Source organism: Labeo rohita, chromosome 14 (genome assembly GCF_022985175.1).
Source record: "Labeo rohita strain BAU-BD-2019 chromosome 14, IGBB_LRoh.1.0, whole genome shotgun sequence".
In the NCBI taxonomy this organism is placed as follows: Eukaryota; Metazoa; Chordata; class Actinopteri; order Cypriniformes; family Cyprinidae; genus Labeo; species Labeo rohita.
Window position 1 is genome coordinate 9,497,448 of NC_066882.1, and position 15,688 is coordinate 9,513,135.

General features: G+C 33.3%; 1 protein-coding gene across 2 annotated transcripts; it reads right to left on the bottom strand.

Annotated features, from left to right (window-relative positions):
• Positions 1-180: 180 nt before the first annotated feature.
• On the bottom strand, positions 181-11,122 carry sash3 (SAM and SH3 domain containing 3). 2 transcript variants are annotated; one of them, XM_051127257.1, is made up of 8 exons: positions 10,882-11,122; positions 7,100-7,192; positions 5,331-5,462; positions 3,913-4,054; positions 3,684-3,835; positions 3,366-3,578; positions 3,136-3,280; positions 181-886 (listed from the first exon to the last, which is right to left on the bottom strand). In XM_051127257.1, the coding sequence occupies exons 1-8, from the start codon at positions 10,942-10,944 to the stop codon at positions 666-668; spliced, it is 1,161 nt and encodes a 386-aa protein (XP_050983214.1). In that variant the 5' UTR covers positions 10,945-11,122; the 3' UTR covers positions 181-665. The 2 variants fall into 2 exon arrangements, with proteins under 2 accessions (XP_050983214.1, XP_050983213.1); XM_051127256.1 differs by having other exon boundaries at positions 5,331-5,465; positions 10,882-11,121.
• Between the last annotated feature and the right edge of the window lie 4,566 nt (positions 11,123-15,688).

Genomic DNA, 15,688 nt, shown 5'->3' on the forward strand with positions numbered 1-15,688 from the left:
GACAAACGGAAGGCTAAAACGGAATACAATCAAAACAGTGGTTTTGAAAACCAAACAACCTTATTATAACATTACCATAAACGGGAACCAAAACAGTTGACCAGATGCAAAAGAATAAAACTGAATGTGCTTTTCCTCTTTCATGCCTGACAAAAAACAGTGAGTGCACGTGTTACTCTGTACATTCATTCTGACAGAAACAGTAGAATAGTAGTATATAAAATGCTACTTCATAGCTAAAGATATGATGAAGATGAAACATCTCAGATATTAGAGAATCACAGTTAGGTCATACATATAGTACATAACCTAACAGAAAAGATGGTTTAAATATTCAACCTTGTGAGTAAAATCAGTACGTTTGGGATTCCAGCATACTAATGTTATGTAAGAACATAGCTGTAGATTAAATCCACTGAATATCACTATATACAGTCTGTTTTTCAAAATCCAGCCTTCCAGTTAGATTTCTTCTGAATAATGTCAGAGAACAGCCATGTTCTGATGATAGTACTTTCAAGACCTTTATACCATCTTGGCTTCTGTATAGGCTATGCATAAGAACTAGTCCTTTTTCATGGAATTCTTTCCAGCATGTGGATATGACATACTCTCCATCCATCAGAGAGCTTTCTAACAAGCAGGATCAAAACATTCTGGTGGTTTCACTCTGCTTGGCTCTCAGGACTATCCTCCACCTTTATCTCCTCCAGTTGCTCCTGAATTGCATTGAGCTTTGCTTCTGTGTCCGGATCAGTCTCCGGATCCGGTTGGGATTCCACTTGTGGCTCCTCACGTCCGTTTGCCAGGTTCTCTGTGCTTTCGTAACAACCCGAGTCCCGTGGCATTTCAGTCTTTTGCTCATCTGCATCGGATTCGTCCTCCGCTGGAGAGCAGAAAGGATGTTAGTACATAAAAAAAGACTATAAATTATAAATACAGTTGAAGTCAAAAGTTTACGTAACATTTTGAAGATTCTGCAAGGTGTAATTTTTTACCAAAATAAAAGGGATCATACAAAATGCATGTTATTTTTTTATTTAGTACTGAGTTTATTATTTATTATTTAGTTTATTACCTTTGTTGGTTTTTCAGCATTTTTTGTGTATTTGAACCCTTTCCAACAATGACTGTATGATTTTGAGATCCATCTTTTTACACTGAAGACAACTAAGGGACTCATATGCGACTATTGCAGAAGGTGGAAACACTTACTGATGCCTCAATGCATTACAAACCTTCTGTAATAGTTGCATATGAGTCCCTTAGTTGTCTTCAGTGTAAAAAATGGATCTCAAAATCATACAGTCATTGCTGGAAAGGGCTCAAATACACAAAAATGGTGAAAAACCAGAGAGAATTTGCAGGTCCCGCAAGGAGGGACTCATGAACAACTATCACTAAACAAAAAAACACAGCATTCAGGTAACAACAAGAAAACTTTTGAACAGGGTCATTTTTTTATAAATTCAACTATTATTTTCTTGTGAACTGTATGCCTTTTTGTGAAATATCTTAATCAGGTCAGTATTAAATAAAAAATAACATGCATTTTGTATGATCCCTCTTATTGTGGTAAAATAAGTAACATTTTGCAGATTCTGCAAGGTGTATGTAAACTTTTGACCTCAGCTGTATGTACTTATGAACGCAATTGACAGGGGATCTGACCAAACAAACCAGATGAGAGTAAATTAACATTGGTGGACTTAAACTTGAAAAATTATTTGTATTCATGTCTGTATTCATATTTGGAGAAAAAAAAAACTGTACTCTTTGTGTGATATTAACTATATCGGATGATATAAATATAAAAGACATATAAAAGTCATACGTGGGTGCATTCGCCCTCTTTAACTGTCGGGGAATTCTAAATGTATTTTAATAGACTAAATCACATAGCGAAAGTGTTAAAGGAGAAGTTCACTTCCAGAACAAAAAGGTACAGATAATGTACTCACCCCCTTGTCATCCAAGATGTTCATGTTTGTCTTTTTTCAGTCGTAAAGAAATGTAATTTTTTTCAGGAATTTTCTCCATATAATGGACCGATATGGTGCCCCAAGTTTGAACTTCCAAAATGCAGTTTAAATGCGGCTTTAAACGATCCCAAATGCGGTTGTAAACAATCTCAGCCGAGGATAAACGGTTTTATCTAGCGAAATGATCAGTTATTTTCAATAAAAAATACAATTGAAATACTCTTGTTTTACTCTGCCTGAACTCTGTGTATTCTGACTCAAGACAGTTAGGGTATGTCGAAAAACTCGTAATTTTCTCCCTCAACTTCAAAAATCATTTCAAAATCATCCTACATCGCTGCAGAAGTACTGACCCACTCTATGCCAAGTGAACATGCAAAGAAGATCAAACACCCTTAACAAATAAGGTAAAACAGCAATTATAGGGCGATTTTTAAGTTGAGGGAGAAAATACGATCAGAGATTTTCGACATACCCTAACTGTCATGAACCGAAAAAAACAGAGTTCAGGGAAAGTAAGACAAGACGAGTATATAAATTGTATATTTTTATGAAAATAACTGATCATTTCACTAGATAAGACCCTTCTTCCTCGGCTGGGATCGTTTGAAGCCGCATTTAAACTGCATTTTGGAAGTTCAAACTCGGGGCACCATAGGACTGCTATTATTTGGAGAAAAATGCTGAAACGTTTTTCTCAAAAAACATAATTTCTTTACGACTGGAGAAAGAAAGACATAAACATCTTGGATGACAAGGGGGTGAGTACATTATCTGTAAATTTTTGTTCTGGAAGTGAACTTTAAATATATCAAATGATATAAATATAAAAGACATATAAAAGTCATATTTTACAATTTTGGGGGAATTCTAAATGTATTTTAATACACTAAATCACGCAGCGAAAGCGTTAACTCTAAATTATTATTTTTTTGTCACTACACATTTTTGTTTGTTTTTTTGCGATGTAATGTCAGTTTGCGTAACGTTTAAACAACAATTAGATATTATCGTAGACGATAAACTGTATATCGCACACCCCTAACCCAACAAACAAAATGACGAATTCAGCATTATGATTTGTCAGATCGCCTGTCAATCAAGCTCCCTTCAAAAGGTCAATTAAGATAACAGTCTAGACTTGATGACTTACATTCATGAAGCAATTCTGTCGCTTTCAGGATCTTCACACGTTGCTCAGGGTCTGTAATGTTCAGTTCGTTCAGGTGGGACTCCTTCAGGCCGCTGAAATCCTCCAAACTCTGGAAGCCATGCATGGACAGGAGAGATCCCAGCTCCTGGACAAACAATGAAGTCAGTCAAATCCTATTGTACTGTGATGTAATGGCCCACGTGTTTTAGAGAAAGTATGTTGAGGCTTACAGTAAGGCCTATTCTCTCCAGAACTTCCTCCAAGGTTTGTGGTTTGGGTTTGTTTTTGCGTCCCTGACTCTGGCATCGCTTCCTCTTTGGCGGCGTGTCCTCCTCTGGTAGTATTGTGACGTAGATGAATTTAAAGGAGCCTACTTTGTTGTTGAGTTTCCCAGTCCAGGTGCCTACTGGTGGCTTCTCAATAATCTGGATGATGTCTCCTTTCTGTGTGGTTTGAAAAATGTCAATATACAAAATTTCGAAGAGGAAATGATGACAGAATTTAATTTTTTTATGTTGACCAAAAACAGCCTTTTTTACAAGTCTGACCTGTAGTTTGAGAGATTCGATGTCGTACGGGCTAGGGGTGAAGTCAGTGTGGACGAGGGCTCTGCCGCAGAAGGGCCCTGTGTAGGTGCTGTCCTCCAATCTCATACTGTCTCTCTGGCTGAAGCCACTGTCCAGACTCTGTCTGTCAGCACCTGCATATCAGGAAAAAAAATCAATCAGCTCATGATCTCGCTTTAGCTTCATATTGTGCCGGGCTGAGATGGCTTACATCCAGAGAGCTGGCGTGTGAGAGGGCTGTGTAATGTGTCCTCTGAGCTGTTGGAGCAGACAGACATTCTGTTCCCTGTGAGATCTGGCATCATTTCACTTGGAGACATGGGAGACACAGAGCCGTCCTCTCCACTGTCATGCTGAAATCAACAAGCATAATTAAAAGTTCACTTTAATTTATATCCTCATGAATGTCATGAATGAGCTAATATTAAGCTACTGGAAACATCCTGAAGTTGCTGACTGTATAAAATGTACTAATATCATCCACACGGGGGAGACAAATTCAATCTGTTACATTAAGTGCTTTTCTTAGATGGTTGCTAGTATGTTAGTTTACTTAGGAAAATTGACAAAATAAAACTAATTTAAAATAAAGTAAAATAAAATAAAAATTAAAAATCAGAAAAGTTAAATCTGTTAAATTAAGTAACTTTCTTAGATGGTTGCTAGTATGTTAGCCTACTTAGGAAAATAAAATAAAATAAATAAAACAATAACTAGAAATCAAAAGAATTAAATTAAAAAGTATGTTAGTTTACGTAGAAAAATAAAATAAAATAAAATAAGATTTAGTTTAAAAAATTTAATTAAATTAAATTAGAAAAGTGAAATCTGTTACACTAAGTGCTTTTTGAGATGGTTGCCAGTATGTTAGTTTACTTGGGAAAATAAAATAACAAAATAACAATACGTTTATTGTTAAATAAACTAAAATTAAATTACATTAAATTAGAAAAATGATATCTGTTACATTAAGTGCTTTTCTTATATGGTTGCTAGTATGTTAGCTTACTTAGGAAAAAATAATAATAAAATAAAATAAATATGATTTAGTTTATAAAATTAAATAAAATAAAATAAACTTAGAAAAGTGAAATCTGTTACATTAAGTGCTTTTCTTATATGGTTGCCAGTATGTTAGTTTACTCAGGAAAATAAAATAAAATAAAATAAAAAAATAAAATTATTTTAGTTTATTAAATAAACTAAACTAAACTAAAATTAAATTATAAAAGTGATATCTGTTACATTAAGTGCTTTTCTTATATGGTTGCTAGTATGTTAGTTTCCTTAGGAAAATAAAATAATAAAAATAAGATTTATTTTAGTTTATTAAATAAACTAAAACAAAATACAATTTAATTAAAATTAGAAAAGTGATATCTGTTACATTAAGTGCTTTTCTTATATGGTTGGTAGTATGTTAGTTTACTCAGGAAAATAAAATATAATAAAATTAAATAAAATTAAAATAAGATTTATTTTAGTTTATTTAATAAAATAAAATAAACTAAAATTAGAAAAGTGATATCTGTAACATTAAGTGCTTTTCTTATGTGGCTGCTAGTATGTTAGTTTACTTAAGAAAATAAAATAATAAAATAAAATAAAAATAAGATTTATATTTCTCACCCCCTCCTCCGCAAGGACTTTCTGTACCATCTTGGAGGTTTTACGGGTCATTGTGCGAGTGATGACATTTCTCCACTTCTTGCCCAGTTTCCCGTTACTTTTCGCTGAATCCTCAGGTGGTGCACCTTCCAGCTGCTGAAAGAAATTTTACAAAAAATTACACAGTTTTTATTGTGCACTTAGTAGCTACTAATTTTGTCCTCTCGAGTCATCAAACTTCCTCTTGTCTAAAAACGTCAACAGGCGATGAATAATTGTTGCTGCGCTGCTTGTCCTCACATTAAGACTTGTTGTTCTGTGCACTGTTAGGACAAGCAGCATAGCAAGTGTGCACTATGTCCTGGCACCATCATTAAATCAACTGAGACTTGTTACCTTTTTGTAACCTTTTTAATTACTGATTGCAGAACTCTTTGATGTGTTTTTCATAACCTGTTTGCGATGGGCCATGTAATGTTCCGGGCTTTGCCCTGGCTGAGCTGACTCAGCACATATTTGTTGGTGATATAACCTCATTATAAACAGTGTTAGTTTTAAAGCGAAGGGCCGCTGTTCTCAAGAGGATTTCCAGTAAAGTCTGTGACAGTGGTTTTTGACACTACCACAGTCAATGTGGCTCCTCCTCTCTGAGCTCTCAGAGAACTGTCACAGGCTCTTCCTTTCAGGACAACATGTGCTGTTATCAAAGGCACAGACAAAAAACAAAAGTACCTGTCGACGTCAAGGGGATTTTACATCTATCTGTGTTTACACCTCAGCACTTCACATAACTCCTGCACAGAAAGCTATTCTATATCACCCAATACTTTCGATACTTAACAGTACATTGTTTTAACAACCAAAAAATATTTATTTTTGTTAAAAAATGTCTTATTTCATAAACTTTTAGAATAACTCTTTTATATTTGGATCTATTTTAAATTGTAATTAATTCTTCATTGTAATATGCTGATTTGCGCAAGAAACTCTTCTTTTTTTTTTTCTTCTTATCAATATTGAAAGCAGTTGTGCTGCTTAGTATTTTCGCGGAAACTGTGACACATTTTTTTCAGAATTCTAAAGTTTCAAAGAACATTATTTATTTAAACAGAATTTGTAACATTATAAATCTTTACTGTCCCTTTTGATCATCCTCAAAGTATTTCTTAAAAAACGGAACTGCAATGAATATAAAATAAAGATAAATATATTTATTTAAATATAAATATGTAAAATACCACAGTTGCCTACTTCTCTGAAAAGCAGACAGAAAGCTAACCAGGCTCTCTGCTTGGATGGCTCATGAAAGGATGACATCCTGTCTAGGTATTTTTAAAACAATGTGGCTTTCAGATGAGGCAGTTATTAAGCACTATTCTACCAGTTTGGTTTAAGGTTAACGGTGACTTGGCTGTTGTTTTTTCTACACAAACTGACATGTGTATAGTATATAGTAGTATGTTGAAACTTGAGTGGAGCAAATTCATCTCTAAAACCGTGTCATGATATACTAACCTTTAAGCTGTTGAACACAAAAGAAGATATTTTGAAGAATGTTGGTAACCAAACAGCTGGTGGTATCCATTGACTTCCTTAGTATTTTTTTATTCATACTTTGAAAGTCAGTGGCTCCTGTCAACTGTTTGGTTCCCAACATTCTTCAAAATATTTCATTTTACGTTTAATAGCTGAAAGAAACTTATACAGATTTGGAACCTGTAAACAGAAGTGTAAATGACAGAATTTAATTCTTTTGGTTAACTGTTCTTTTAACAAACTACTGCACTTACCGTTTCTTCCAGTGTAGCCTCAGAGTTCACTATGGGTGATGATGGCTTTGGCTTCATGAAGTCTTTGAAGCTGCTGGACCTTTGCAAGGTCAGCTGTTAACAGAACAGTTTCTCATCAGATGCTAATTAAAGTTACCATACAGTACAGTATTCAGATATAGACAGACATAGACAGATTACTACTCAGAATTCCTCACCCAATGGCCTTAAATGCAGAGTCATTCCGCATTATGCTGATGAAATTTAATCTCTATGCGTCATGAACAAATCCAGTTTAGTTTAACAGATGCTATAATGGGCATTTAACTTTATTGTGATTCCACAAGCATACATCCTGATCAATATTTGAGGCATTATCGGGTCTCTAAAAACTTTGAGCAGAAGAATCCACATGATCCTTTTCAGATCCATGGACCAGATGAAATTATAAGCATGGAAAAAGGCCTGTTCACACCAAGGACGATAAGCATAAAGATAGCGATAAAGATATAGTTCTAAAAATTGTTCTCAGTATTAAAGAATAGCAGAATCCACATGAAGCCACTTAGAATAAACACACAATAACGTTCGCTGGTGTGGGAGTAACTGACTGTTTATATTGTCTAAATATGGATATTATTATAGAAGAAAAAAAACCCCAAAGTCTTACTGTTCAAAAACTTTTGACTGGTAGTGTATATAGTAATCAGCATTTGAAGTGGATCAAAAAAGTTAATCAAAGTTTTCCTACGACAAGAACGGGTATTGTTTTGGTTTTAGGACAACTTTGATGAATGGTTTTGATCCACTTCAAATGTTGACTACTGTATATATATATATATATATATATATAAATCACTTTTATTATAAGAATTTAAAGCGGCAGACGACTATTCGCTTAGAATAAACACACGATAACATCCGCTGGTGTGGATGCTAATTTAACGTTAGTTATCTTTATCCATCTTACTCTTCAACACGGAAGTATACCTATAGACAAAACTTCCGGTTCATTAGCCAAATGATGAAAAGAATAACAACATGCAGTACACCTTAAAACTGTTTGCACTACAAACCAGTGTGTTCATAATTAAGATAATACTTTAAAATAATACGGTAAGACACATCAATGCAAAATCAAGCAGCAAAATGAGCTGTTTTGTTTAGCTAAAAAGAGCTTGATGGATGAGACCAGAAGCCAAACCCATAACATTTACAAATGGCTGTGCCTACTCTTATGGAAAAAAAAATAGGTGGATAGTTATTGTTCTTGGTGTGAACAGGCTTTAACACTTGCTTCAACTCTTCAGTGTTTTGTAGGGTGGAAAAACATGTGAACTGCTTGTGAAAAATAAGATTTCATAGGTTTTCACTGGTAGGAAAATGTGTTTGGTGATACATAACTGTGACAATTAACTTCTCAATGTTATTGATTACAGTAGCAATAACAATATGTCAGTCTATAATAGAAGTGCCCCAAAAAATAAAACTTAATAGAGGACCATGAACGTGAGTTTATCCAACTATATTATAATAAAGTAATTATTCAATTCAATATACACTACTAGTCAAAAGTTTTTGAACAGTAAGATTTTTAATGTTTCTTTAAAGAGGTTTCTTCTGCTCACCAAGCCTGCATTTTTTTGATCCAAAGTGCAGCAAAAACAGTAAAAGTTTGAAATATTTTTACTATTTAAAATAACTGTTTTCTATTTGAATATATTTTAAAATGTAATTTATTCCTGTGATGCAATGCTGAATTTTCAGCATCATTACTCCAGTCACATGATCCTTCAAAAAATTCAAGATTCTTTGATGAATAGAAAGATCCAAAGATCAGCATTTATCTGTTTTATCTGATCAGATTATATTATTATTTAGCAAGGATGCTTTAAATTGATCAAAAGTGATGATGAAGACATTTATAAATGTTAAAAAATTTCTATTTCAAATAAATGAAATGTTCTTCTGAACCTTTTATTTATTAAAGAAACCTGAAAAAATTCTACTCTAACAATAATGTTTTTTAGAGCAACAAATCAGAATATTAGAATGATTTCTGAGGGAGTAATGATGCTAAAAATTCAGCTTTGAAATCACAGGAATAAATTAAAATTTAAAATATACTTCACTAAGAGTAACTGTTTATATTGTCTAAATTGATTATGGATATATGGACAAAAGAGACTTCTAAAAAAAAAAAAACATTAAAATCTTACTGTTCAAAAACTTTTGACTAGTAGTGTATATAGTAGTCAGCCTTTGAAGTGGATCAAAAAAGTTTTCCTACGACAAGAACGGGTATTGTTTTGATTTTAGGACAACTTTGATGAAAAGTTTTAAATGTTACTTTAAATGTTGACTACTGTATATATAAAAAAATCACTTTTTGATTCTGATGTGGCATGGTGAGCCAAATCAAAGGTCATCATGAGCTAACTTTGGCCTGCAGGCCTTGGTTTGTGCACCGCTGATCTATATGATAAAGTAATTGCATATCACATAATGCTCATTTGTACTATTGATGCATTCAACTTTAAAAAACACTATAGTGCAAAGTATGACTTGTTGGAGTAGAACCAGAGAAGATTCATTCAAGACTAAGAAGCTTTTTTTTAATTAACACTAGTCATTCAGCGTGGGTTTTGTGGGCTGTTGTAGATCTTGGTTCCAATTTGACGTTTTTCTCTTATCTGAACCTTTCACTGTGCCACTTTACTTCAACACAGGAAGTGGGTATGTCACAGTCAACATGTAGCCAATCCCTGCAGAGCTGTGCACTATCTAGACAACACACAACAGAGTGCAATCTGCTAAGCCAACTATATGCAGAGAGATACTGGTTAAATGACCTGTTTTACCAGTGGTCCTGCTATCATTGCCTAAATCATTCCCATCTATTTACCAACCTTCCCTATAAATTTACCCAACACAGCGACAACATTCGTCATCATCATGAGATGTTGAAATATATTTGTGACAGATCTTGACTGAAGTGATTACTCATATTCTAAACCATGACCAAAGAGGAAACTGCAACATTTGAGATGATGGGGAAAAGTATTTTCATTTACACCATGGTAATGCACATCAACTCGATGCTCTGGATAAGGGTATGAGAGAGTCACTGGTTTAAAACATATAACTATAACACATCAAAATAACCGTAATGCACAACAGCAAGATTTTCAGATCTCACTTTGCTTGGGTTCCATGCGTTTACAAAGCACCTGCAGTTTCAGAGGAGAAATATCGAAACTGTTGGTTGTCACACGCAAGATGTGAATCAAATGGAAAATTAGAGTAATGCTAGAAGCAGTTAACCGCTGATTGAGATGAAGCGGGCTGTGAAGGCCTACGTAAATGTCACTTTGAATTTAGGAGCTGTGTTTGGATGCTTTGCTCTGACGAAGTTTGAACCGCTTCAGGATGTGTGGTACGGTCTGCTGTCTCTCTACAGGAACTGCTGCACAGCCATGCATTTTACCCAGAACAATCATAGAGTTTCAGTTCTTACAGGTCTGAAGGCAAACAGGTTACAATAGGACTATTATTCATGTAGATGAATGAAAACATTTGAAAAACCCTCTCAAAACACTGTTTCAAACAATTAGCAACATGTATTCTGGCATAATGCACATGTTTAATTTATCTTTTATCTTTTAAATCGTATATTATCTGTTTTCTGTTTTCCTTCGGGTTTGAAGACCTCCAAAATCAAAACCTCCATGAACATAATTTCTACTTTTGCTTTAACTCTTCAAAACAGGGCTGTGCATGCAGATTAAAACATAAACTCCTACCTTTTTCTTTTGCACCTGGGCCTGCTCCTTTTCAGATGCGTTGGATGGTTTCCGTCGTAACATGTTGATTCAGTAGTGGGTGGTCAATATTCTCCTGAGGACCACGACTATAGCTGTGGCAGTGTGACACTTGGTTGTTCTAAACTAATTGTCAGTCTTGCTGCCACGGTGCCACTCACAGAGAGACAAAGCCACCAGAGGAGGAAGAGGCAGAAGAAAAGTTCTCTGAACGCCGGAGTGGAGAACTAAACGCTTGAGGAAGTCACATGACTAGACAGGAACTTCTTTTTTTAAGAGGTGGTTTTGGTCGAAATGGTTCATATCAGATTAAAAAACAAACCAGAGATAAAAAGATAAAAAAAAAAAAAAGAAAAAAATGACCAGTTATATATATTTAGTGATACAGAACATCCTCAATTTGAAGATCTGTAATGGAGCTCAGATATTAGGATGAGGAATTAGTATTTATTTTTTATTTATTGAGATAAATAGTCAATCGAGCCTCTAAATACTTGAATACCTAAATATTCTAATATTTGTAAATAAAAAACATTTATATACATTATATATGCATTATTTATTAGTAAAAATATGTAATAAAAAGTTTAAAACATTACATTATTAATACTAAGAAGTATTGCATTTATTATTATAATAAATATATAAAAATAAAAACTATTTAATGTGGAACATTTAAATATTTTAGTACTTGTAAATATTAATTATAAGTATTAAAAATAAATATTTAGTAAAGAAATAAAACAAAGTACTTTACGTAGGATTTAAATATTATAATGTTTATATACAATATTATTTTAAATATAGCTGTATATATATTTAGCTTATATATGTACACCTTCTATATGTATATTTTAAACTTAAAAGTACAGTTTAAATGTTTTATTGTTTATATATATATATATATATATATATATATATATATAATATATTTATTTAATAATATTATATAATAAATATATATTATTATTAAAAGTTATAAGATACATATCTAAAAACTAAGTACTTGTAAATAGTACTTATAAATATTAAATAAAGAAAACAAAATATTTACACTAGGATTTAAATATTGTAATGTTTATATACAATATTATTTTAAATATAGCTGCATATATATATTTGGCTTATATATGTATACATTATATATGTATATTTTAAACTTAAAGTAGAGTTTGCATATTATATATATATATATATATATATATATATATAAGTTAAAAATGTACTTAGTAATATAATAAATATATACTATTTTTTTAAAAAATATATAAAATAACTATATAAAAATAAAACTATTTAATGTACAACTTTTAAATATTATAGTACTTGTAAATAGCACTTAGAAATATGAAAAATAAATATTAAATAAACAAATAAAACAAAATACTTTAGGATTTAAATACTGTAATATTTATATACAATATTATAAATATTATATGCATATATATATATATATATATATATATAATTTCAAATTACTAGTTAATTTTTACTCTCTATGTATATTTATTATTATATCATATATTACGCATACCACATGGCAATCATTAACAATTATCATGCCTCTAAGTTAAAATGTCATGAAGTATCCTGAGACCAAAGATTGACGTTTTTTGCAAGTTTGCAGCCAGCTGTGACAGACAATAGAGGAAGTTTCTATGTGTGTGAGTTGGCAGAGTTATTTTTGTTTGGTTTTTTTTAAACAGCACATTGGAAGAAGCCTCTTGTGAGTATGAAATATTTAGGTCAAAGAAGTGTTTACAGCACATATAAGCTGTCAGCAACACGCCGTACATGACTTTAGATAAGAAGAGTATATTCTGTTGAACAGCCCACTGTCAAGTACAATGACAACTTTAATGAGGTCATTGTTTTCAAAACCTCCTGTTGCTGCAGTTCCTCTTTATGTACGGTCACGCCATGCACAGGGCCTCGGCTAGCAAAGAAACAAATGACAAATGTACAGTATTGCAGCCATCAGTCCTGTTTTTGTAAAGGAACAATGCTGAAAGTTGTTTTGAGCTGGAGGAGAACAGCCAAACAAAGAAGCGCAGAGAGAGAAAGAGAGAATGAGTGAGTGAGCGGACGTCTCAGAAACCACACTCACACCTTACTGCGGTTCTGACGGAACTGTTGCCAAGCAACAACACCTCTGCAGGCATGAGACCTTCACATGCAGCAGTGCTATTGACAGCAGCTCGCTTCAGGCCTGTGACAATTAAAGAGGATCGTGGAAGCCACTTCTCAGAAAGCGCTGTTAAGATGTACGTCTGCTCTGATATCTGTGTCAAAGATAGAACTCGGTTTTATGCTGTCATGTCCCTAAACCATGCCCAGTTCTAAAACCAACACACCCATATGAAACAAACAAGCCTTGATACATTGTGTTAATGTTTCAGAAAGGAGTGGTCACAAGTCATTTTTACACAAAATAAAAAACAGGATTTTTGGATAGCATGATTTATGTTTTGAAATGATTGCTGACAGTATCGAAATAAAGTGCATACTATTAATTATGGCATCTGACATATTAATGGTGATAAATATGAATTTGTGGCAGTGATAAAGCAATGAGCGGTGATAAAAACACTATGATATATGGTTTTGGCTTAATAAAGAAATGCCAACACAAGAGAGTAAAAGGTTATAGTAATGTCAGAGACATTCCAAATCTTCCAGCTGGATAAATGATTGATGACTACAGGATAATTTATGTGAAGTATTAAGTTCATAGGCAAATATTTTTGGGATTTTGGCATCCATATGTCCATATCGCATCAAAGCAACAATGGATTTTACTGAGCCACTCTCAGTACTGAATTTTAGCTACTGAAGTCGTTACCTCCACAAAAAATGTTAGGATCAAAAGATATTTTAAGCTTTTTTCAAAACATATTTTGGGGCAACGCTAGACCCTTTTTACTGGGTCACAAACTTCAGTCCCTGTAAAATATTAGTGATACATACTTAACTGACTGGGATTAAAGAGGACCTATTATGCCCCTCTTTACCCCAGATGTGTCCCCAGAATGTGTCGGCTCAAAATATCCCACAGATCATTTGAAAATGGCCATTTTGAGTTGCGTGCATGTCTCTTTAAATGCAAATGAGCTGCTGCTCCCCGCCCCCTTTTTCCTGAATAGGACAGTGCCTTTACAACATCTGTTTGGTTTTGATGGTAATTTCTATCGTGCTGAAAACTTATTTGCCTGCATTTTAAAGGGCACCTATTATTCCCCTTTTTAAAAGATGTAATATAAGTCTCAGATGTCCCCAGAATGTGTCTGTGAATTTTCAGTTCAAAATACTCCACAGATCATTTTTTATATCATTCTGAAAATGCCCATTTTGAATAGAAGCAAAACTGTTTTTGTGCATGTCTCTTTAAATGCAAATTAGTTGTTCAGATACTCCGTCAAAAAATATCTGTTTGGTTTTTATCATTTCTATCGTGCTGAAAATGCGTTTTATAATTTAATTTAATTTAAAATGTGTTTTATAGGCCACCTATTATGCCCTTTTTACAAGATGTAATATAAGTCTCAGGTGTCCCTAGAATGTGTATTTAGTTTCAGCTAAAGTACCAAACAGATAATTAATGTTACCATTTTAAAGAGAAGCAAAAACATTTTTTGTTCATGTGTCTTAAAATGCAAATAAACTGTTGTTCCCCGCCCCCTTTTCCAGAATAGGCCTGTGCCTTTACAGCTCGTTCAACATCTGTTTGGTTTTGATTATCATGTCTATCACGCTGAAAAAATGCATTTTTAAGCCATATTAGTTGAAACTTCTGATACTGGGTTTTTTGAGCACACACATCTGAAGCATGCACACAGAAAGCGTCTGTCACACAGCATGTGAGTATTAAGTCCTCTTTCATGTCTTATTGTGCTTGAACTGTTAGAAACACATATAATTTACATAAACACTGTTGTATCTGTGAATGTAAATCGCAAGTTTATATTAGATCTGTGTTTCAGCATGTGACCCTGGACCACAAAACCAGTCTTACGTTGCACAGGTATATTTGTAGCAATAGCCAAAAATACATCAAACGGGTCAAATTGATTGATTTTTCTTTTATGCCAAAAATCATTAGGATATTAAGTAAAGATCATGTTCCATGAAGCTATTTTGTAAATCTCCTACCGTAAATATATCTAAACTTATTTTTTGATTAGTAATATGCATTGCTATGGACTCCATTTGGACAACTTTAAGGCGATTTTCTCAATATTTTGATTTTTTTGCACCATCAGATTCCAGATTTTCAAATAGTTGTATCTTGGCCAAATATTATCATAAATTGTCACAAATATTGTAACAAACCATACATCAATGGAACGCTTATTTATTCAGCTTTCAGATGATGTATAAATCTCAATTTTGAGAAATTTACACTTATGACTGGTTTTGTGGTCCAGGGTCACATATACAGTAGGCCTATCTATACTGCCGTCTACGCTGTTGATATGACCCGAATAATAGCATAAAAACAGAAAATCACTCACTACTCTTAAATGAATAATTTCTGTAACTCTAATAAGAAGACGTTTCTTACTTGAATGCTGCTTTTAAATGCGGTAGCATGAAAAAAAAAAAGGCAGATCGTGTGCGGCCCATTCAGGGTGGGGTCTATGCTAATACAACAGTCTCTCAACAGCTGTGGGTGTGCCCTGTACAAAGTGACATTACTTTTTACAGATTTTGCAAATGCTTGTTTTGAGACACTGCTTATGATTTCTAGAGACTGAAAAAAGGATCGGGTAGATTTTTATTAATATAGGGT